General features: G+C 42.6%; 1 protein-coding gene across 3 annotated transcripts; it reads left to right on the top strand.

Moving 5' to 3' along the window:
• The first annotated feature begins 322 nt into the window (after positions 1 to 322).
• On the top strand, positions 323 to 5,434 carry alkbh6 (alkB homolog 6). 3 transcript variants are annotated; one of them, XM_045206827.1, is made up of 7 exons: positions 323 to 537; positions 732 to 827; positions 1,439 to 1,507; positions 1,614 to 1,674; positions 1,764 to 1,915; positions 2,137 to 2,235; positions 4,701 to 5,434. In XM_045206827.1, exons 2-7 carry the CDS (start codon positions 774 to 776, stop codon positions 4,971 to 4,973), a joined length of 708 nt encoding a protein of 235 aa, XP_045062762.1. In that variant the 5' UTR covers positions 323 to 537; positions 732 to 773; the 3' UTR covers positions 4,974 to 5,434. The 3 variants fall into 3 exon arrangements, with proteins under 3 accessions (XP_045062762.1, XP_041701135.2, XP_045062763.1); XM_041845201.2 differs by having other exon boundaries at positions 647 to 827; XM_045206828.1 differs by lacking the exon at positions 732 to 827 and having other exon boundaries at positions 332 to 537; positions 1,614 to 1,915.
• The last annotated feature ends 2,366 nt before the right edge of the window (positions 5,435 to 7,800 follow it).

The raw sequence follows: 7,800 nt of genomic DNA, 5'->3' as shown, positions 1-7,800 counted from the left end.
CAATCATTATATGTTGGTAACCCGTTGGCTGTCTAGCTCCCTCCTATACTTAAGCAATAATGCTCTCAAAGCCAGTGTTTGGAGGATATATTGTCTTGGGCCTAATAACTTATTCTTGGGCCTAACAACACCCGTGCCAATATATCCTCCAAACACTGGCTTCTCGGGCTTTATTGCTTAAGTATCCACCAATCCAAAGAAAGGCGGGAGCTAGACAGCCTGCCGTGCCGCTTTGTGGGAAACGACTCCCATTGTTAAGGCGGAGAGACATGTATCTTGTCAGTATATAACATTTGGTACCGAGTCTTTTTACCTTTGGCAAATGAGAGGAGTGGAATGTAATAGCTGAACGGCGACGGTCACCAGGCTACTAAACCACTGAGCTCGATCAAATAATAACGTAGTCTTCATTGCAAAAAATACTAATGACCCTCTGCGTTGCAATATACTCCAGTGCAGTAGGTGGCAATATTTAACTACATATAGATTCAAGTCAGCCGTTAAAGCTCTAGAAGAAGAATCGAATAAACGTATCAGGTAAAATGCTTCTATAACAATTAGCTACCGATTACTCTTATTTGTCCTTTAATATAACATGACTGTGTTGTGTTCATAGTAGCTACGGTTAATACTTTTTTTTATTTAGGGATAAGGCGAGTACAGGTGCAAGTTTGGTTACTAGCTAGCAAGCTGCTAATTTAGCTAGCTAACGTTACTTCCAACAATCACAGCCACTTTTAGCAGGCATTCAATGTCAACTTTCACAAGGAGATATGGAACACCCATGCACTATTTTGGAGGATTTGGAACGATATGTCGTGAAAGACGTAAGAATAACTTTACCACCCCCTCTCATGTACTTCTGTTATCGTAATGTTTGTCAGCTAGCTGAGGCTTAGTCATGACTCTCCTTTACATTACACATAAGTCATTGGACGAAGGCGTGTTCTGTAATTTTGTTAAGAGGCCCGACGCTCAATCTAAACATTAACATGCGTCGCTTGAGTTACGGTTTTTGGAAGCATAAGCACCTTATCTTTCATATCACCGAGAAATAACAATAAAAAACATGTTTTATTGATACACACCTTGATAGGGTTAGTGTTCCCACACGCCATATCTCCATGTTACAGTACTTGTTTAAGGATGACAAAAGGCAACCACCTGTGCTAATTAGCTATCTATAATGCTCGGAACTCCTGTGATTATATTTTTATTTCATTGTAACAAACGTTTGCTAGCTAGATACGATGCTAATAGATTTAGCTAGTTGGCCAATCTTTTTCTAGCTTGCATCTGATGCTAGCACAGATGAAAGGGAAAACGTCATCATAATCATTGCTACTAACTAGTCTAGCTCTAGGTAGGCATACGTTATATTAAAAGGTTAAATGTGCAATGAATATTAATATCTGACAATGGATATTTACATTTTTAGGCTCCACCAACGGTTTACTACATTCCAGATTTCATAACAGAGGATGAGGAGGCTCACCTATTACAACAGGTAATGGAATACAAGGCGAGGGGGTGACAGATGCACTGCACATGTATAGGTATAACACCAGCTAGACATGACATAATGAAATGCCTTTATTCTAATGCTGTTCCAGGTGTATAAGGCACCAAAAACTAAATGGACGCAGTTATCTAACAGAAGGCTCCAGAACTGGGGTATGTCAGTGATTAAAACTGAATGTGAGGTGAATTGTGAATGATATGACTGCTGGGTGAAATGCTATTCTATGCCATACTTAATACAGGTGGGCTGCCTCGTCCGAAAGGGATGCTTGGAGAGCAGCTTCCTGATTGGCTCCTGAAGCACTGCGAGAGAATCTCTGCTCTTGGTGCATTTGCTGGGAAGACTGCCAATCATGTGCTGGTGAACGAATACAAGCCAGGGGAGGGAATAATGGTACAGTCCTCACATCAGGTTCAGTCATTACCACTCTGTGATAGTAACACTGATATTCTTGTGCACTTTTGTGTGTGAAAAGAAGTGTTCAAGACATTCCATTGTGTGTGGTACTTCTTTGCTTTTGTGTCATTGTGTTAATTTTGTATATGACCAGCACCTGGTAGAAGGTGGTGATTTGGCTACTGCTTACTGTAGGGGGGGGGGGGGTGTTGTCACAGCCCCATGAGGATGGGCCTCTGTACCACCCCACAGTGACGACCATCAGCCTGGGCTCCCACACATTGCTGGACTTCTACAGGCCCATCAACGCCCAGGAGGTGAGCTTCCCAACACATCACTGTGTCTGCTCTCATTAATAAATATGTGAAAAATAGATGCCAACATGTAATAATAATGATAATATTTAATCTGTGGAGCGCATTTCACACGCTCAATATACAGATACAGTGTATGTGGAAAGTATTCTAACCCCTTGACTTTTTCCATATTTTGTTACGTTACTGCCTTATTCTAAAATTGATTAAATAAAAAAATCAGCTCAGGTGCATCCTGTTTCCATTGATCATCCTTGAGATGTTTCTGCAACTTGATTGGAGTCCACCTGTGGTAAATTCAATTGATTGGACATGATTTGGAAAGGCACACACCTGTCTATATAAGGTCCCACAGTTGACAGTGCATGTCAGAGCAAAAACCAAGCCATGAGGTCGAAGGAATTGTCCGTAGAGCTCAGAGACAGGATTGTGTCGAGGCACAGATCTGGGGAAGGGTACCAAAAAATGTCTGCCGCATTGAAGGTCCCCAAGAACACAGTGGCCTCCATCATTCTTAAATGGAAGAAGTTTGGAACCACCAAGACTCTTCCTAGATCTGGCCGCCCGGTCAATCGGGGGAGAAGGGCCTTGGTCAGGGAGGTGACCAAGAACCCGATGGTCACTCGGACAGAGTTCCTCTGTGGAGATGGGAGAAGGTCAACCATCTCTGCAGCACTCCACCAATCAGGCCTTCATGTTAGAGTGGCCAGACGGAAGCCACTCCTCAGTAAAAGGCACATGACAGCCCACTTGGAGTTTGCCAAAAGGCACCTAAAGGACTCTCAGACCATGAGAAACAAGAATCTCTGGGCTGATGAAACCAAGATTTAACTATTTGGCCTGAATGCCAAGCGTCACGTCTGGAGGAAACCTGGCACCATCCCTACGGTGAATCATGGTGGTGGCAGCATCATGCTGTGGGGATGTTTTTCAGCGGCAGGGACTGGGAGACTAGTTAGGATCTAGGGAAGACCGGACTTGAACCTGATCGAACATCTCTGGAGAGACCTGAAAATAGCTGTGCAGCAATGCTCCCAATCCAACCTGACAGCGCTTGAGAGGATCTGCAGAGAAGAATGGGAGAAACTCCCCAAATACAGGTCTGCCATGCTTGCAGCGTCATACCCAAGAAGACTTGAGGCTGAAATCGCTGCCAAAGGTGCTTCAACAAAGTACTGAGGAAAGGGTCTGAATACTTATGTAAATGTGATATTTGAGTTAATTTTTAAGATTTTTGCAAAAAAAATCAAAAACCTGTTTTTGCTTCGGCATTACATTTTACACTTACGTCATTTAGCTGACGTTCTTATCCAGAGCGACTTAGAAATTGGTGCATTCACCTTATAGCCAGTGGGATAACCACTTTACAATATGTTTTTGTTTTTTGGGGGTGGGGTAAGGGGGGGTAGAAGGATGATGGGGTATTGTGTGTAGATTGATGAGGGGGGGGGGAACTATTTAATCCATTTGATAATAAGGCTGTAACTTAACAAAATGTGGAAAAAGTCAAGGGGTCTGAATACTTTCCGAATGCACTGTTTATACAGACACTGTAGATGACATGCAGACTTATACTATTACAAGACATTAGTATTACTGGGTCGTTCCACAGTCATTTTTTAAGATTATTTATTTAATGTGATTAGTGATTTCATTTATATCTGTCCCTCATTTTAAAGGTAGACTCAGCGATATGATGTAGATGCACAAGTAAACAGCATAGTGGGTTAATTTCCTCAACTATTAAGAATGTTGAAGCGCGAGGCTCAACTTCTCTGCTGTTTTGGTGCCGCGGTGAACCCGTGCACATGCACAGATACTGTGAGAGCAAAGTCTTGCATCTCGCTTGTCTGCGGTGCTGCTCGTGGCAACGTCATTTCGCTGAGTCTACCTTTAAGGTCAACCCTGTTACGTGAACTGAACTTTCGTTTTAATATGGTGAAACTTTTCCTTTTAAAAATATTTGTTCAAAAGAAAGTCAACATATAGTCAAATCATAGAGTAAAAGCAGGTGAGCTGGTTCTACTCCTTTTGGTCATTTTCTGGTGTTTTGTGTTGGAAAATTGAGCGGGTCGAGCATAGCACGTCAACCCTGTTACCTAACCATAGATAGACAGGCTAGAAATGTTTTAACAATTACATTTTTTGGGGTGAAGCTCGCATTAAATTCCACTCCTTGTTGCACACCAAGATTCCATTCCCCATGTCATAAAGGGATTTATGGCTGATTTTAAAAATAAATCGTCAACCATGTTACTGTATTTGGCACTCAATAGGCACTTACTATTACTTATTTATTTAACCTCTTAAAATGGGAACTTGTTTTTATGAAGTTGAACATGTGCTCTTTATGACAATGTTATATTGAGGTGAAATCAAAAATTTTTTTGGACCAAGTTACTCTTCTTAAAAGGCACCGAATTGCTGGAACTAGCCTACTAACGTCTTGTCACTCACTGCATCCCCAGCTGGATGAGATGCCACAGACTGAGGAGAGCCGCTACCTCCTGTCTCTGCTGGTGCGGCCGCGGAGCCTCCTCATCCTCCAGGACGACATGTACCAGCGCCTCCTCCACGGCATCCAGGGGACGCACCACGACTCCCTCACTGAAAGGGTGGCCAACCTGCTCGCTGCCGGGGTCCTGCCAGGGGCCACACTAACCCGAGGCACCAGGGTGTCCCTCACCGTGCGTCATGTGCCCAAAGTCATGAGGGCTAATTTGCTCCTGGGCAGGAAATGACAACCGAGGAAGTGACATTTTGAGGACTCTGAGTTCTGTACTTGGGAAAGAATTGACACCATGATACAGACTGACTTGATTACGTCATTCATTGTCTCGATCCTCTAAAACGTATGAATTATAATGCCAAGGAAAAGTCTAAATTGGATCCTTGGGATGTCCCAACTCTTGACGTCGTTGGAAGGGTAGGGTTGTTGAGGTGAACGTATTACCGCCACACCGGCAGTCATGACTCATGACTGCAGTAAAATTTCAGGTGACAACGGTCACGGTAATCTCCTCTTATGCGTTCTGGACATGCGTTGGTAGCAGGGCCTGAAATGTCTAATTCACTAGCCACGTCGGCGGGTGGTCATAGTCAGGGCTCTACAGTGCAAGCATTATATAAAAATAGTCAAGTCAAGTATGGGCACAAGTGCGAGTTGTGATTTATAGCAAAATAAATGCAATTTTGTTTAATATCTGGTAATGCACAAAGAAATCTGAATCCTAACATTATAGCTATTCCACCTCGCGCCGCAACACTGCCTGTCTAGGGGGCTATGAGCACCATGAGTGAAGTGCTGAAATGTTCGTTTTTAGAAGCAATGCGCACAGGCATTAAAGTTGGTCTAATTTACTCAAAATTCTACTAAAGTGAGACTGTCCTCATTTTTGTTGGCTATAGACATTGTTTTGTTCACAAGCTAGGTTGCTTTTTAATGTATGAGTTTGCTTCCACTGCTAGCAAAAACAGACATTGTCGGCCTCTACTAGTGAGATTCTCACAGGCACACATGACTTGAGTGGCCCTGTTACCAAGGTAACCTTAAAGGCGCAACCATTTTTTTTTTCTCTGTTATATTTTGGTTGAAAGACTCAGGTCACAGAATATTAAATCGATCAATATACCCCATTCTTACTAGTAATACAGTGGGGAAAAAATGTATTTAGTCAGTCACCAATTGTGCAAGTTCTCCCACTTAAAAAGATGAGAGAGGCCTGTAATTTTCATCATAGGTACACGTCAACTATGACAGACAAATTGAGATTTTTTTTCTCCAGAAAATCACATTGATGAATTTATTTGCAAATTATGGTGGAAAATAAGTATTTGGTCACCTACAAACAAGCAAGATTTCTTGCTCTCACAGACCTGTAACTTCTTCTTTAAGAGGCTCCTCTGTCCTCCACTCGTTACCTGTATTAATGGCACCTGTTTGAACTTGTTATCAGTATAAAAGACACCTGTCCACAACCTCAAACAGTCACACTCCAAACTCCACTATGGCCAAGACCAAAGAGCTGTCAAAGGACACCAGAAACAAAATTGTAGACCTGCACCAGGCTGGGAAGACTGAATCTGCAATAGGTAAGCAGCTTGGTTTGAAGAAATCAACTGTGGGAGCAATTATTAGGAAATGGAAGACATACAAGACCACTGATAATCTCCCTCGATCTGGGGCTCCACGCAAGATCTCACCCGTGGTGTCAAAATGATCACAAGAACGGTGAGCAAAAATCCCAGAACCACACGGGGGACCTAGTGAATGACCTGCAGAGAGCTGGGACCAAAGTAACAAAGCCTACCATCAGTAACACACTACGCCGCCAGGGACTCAAATCCTGCAGTGCCAGACGTGTCCCCCCTGCTTAAGCCAGTACATGTCCAGGCCCGTCTGAAGTTTGCTAGAGTGCATTTGGATGATCCAGAAGAGGATTGGGAGAATGTCATATGGTCAGATGAAACCAAAATAGAACTTTTTGGTAAAAACTCAACTCGTCGTGTTTGGAGGACAAAGAATGCTGAGTTGCATCCAAAGAACACCATACCTACTGTGAAGCATGGGGTTGGAAACATCATGCTTTCGGGCTGTTTTTCTGCAAAGGGACCAGGACGACTGATCCGTGTAAAGGAAAGAATGAATGGGGCCATGTATCATGATATGTTGAGTGAAAACCTCCTTCCATCAGCAAGGGCATTGAAGATGAAACGTGGCTGGGTCTTTCAGCATGACAATGATCCCAAACACACCGCCCGGGCAACGAAGGAGTGGCTTCGTAAGAAGCATTTCAAGGTCCTGGAGTGGTCTAGCCAGTCTCCAGATCTCAACCCCATAGAAAATCTTTGGAGGGAGTTGAAAGTCTGTGTTGCCCAGCGACAGCCCCAAAACATCACTGCTCTAGAGGAGTTCTGCATGGAGGAATGGGCCAAAATACCAGCAACAGTGTGTGAAAACCTTGTGAAGACTTACAGAAAACATTTGACCTGTGTCATTGCCAACAAAGGGTATATAACAAAGTATTGAGAAACTTTTGTTATTGACCAAATACTTTTTTTCCACCATAATTTGCAAATAAATTCATAAAAAAATCCTACAATGTGATTTTCTGGATTTTTTTTTTCTCATTTTGTATGTCATAGTTGACGTGTACCTATGATGAAAATTACAGGCCTCTCTCATCTTTTTAAGTGGGAGAACTTGCACAATTGGTGGCTGACTAAATACTTTTTTCCCCCACTGTACATGTATTGTTTTAGAAACATTACTAAGCATGCACATCTGTGTTTTTTTTGTGTAATTATGGCAAAGTATATTTTGACTGGTAAAAAATCTGGGTGGCTAGTAGATTTTTATATATTTTTGTCTACCTGCCACAGTAGCTGGTATACAGATAAGTTAGTTTTAGGCCCTGGTTGGTAGTACCCAACTCGCTAACGACCATCAGGTAACCAATGGCCTGGTACTCAGTGCTCTATCACATCAAACACTTATCAACAAAACAGTATCAAGCTTTTAAATCTCACCTCACTGTGATCAATTTGAAGAAAGAAGTTCAACAATGG

Source organism: Coregonus clupeaformis, chromosome 24 (genome assembly GCF_020615455.1).
Source record: "Coregonus clupeaformis isolate EN_2021a chromosome 24, ASM2061545v1, whole genome shotgun sequence".
In the NCBI taxonomy this organism is placed as follows: Eukaryota; Metazoa; Chordata; class Actinopteri; order Salmoniformes; family Salmonidae; genus Coregonus; species Coregonus clupeaformis.
This window is presented reverse-complemented; position numbering and strand designations above follow the sequence as displayed.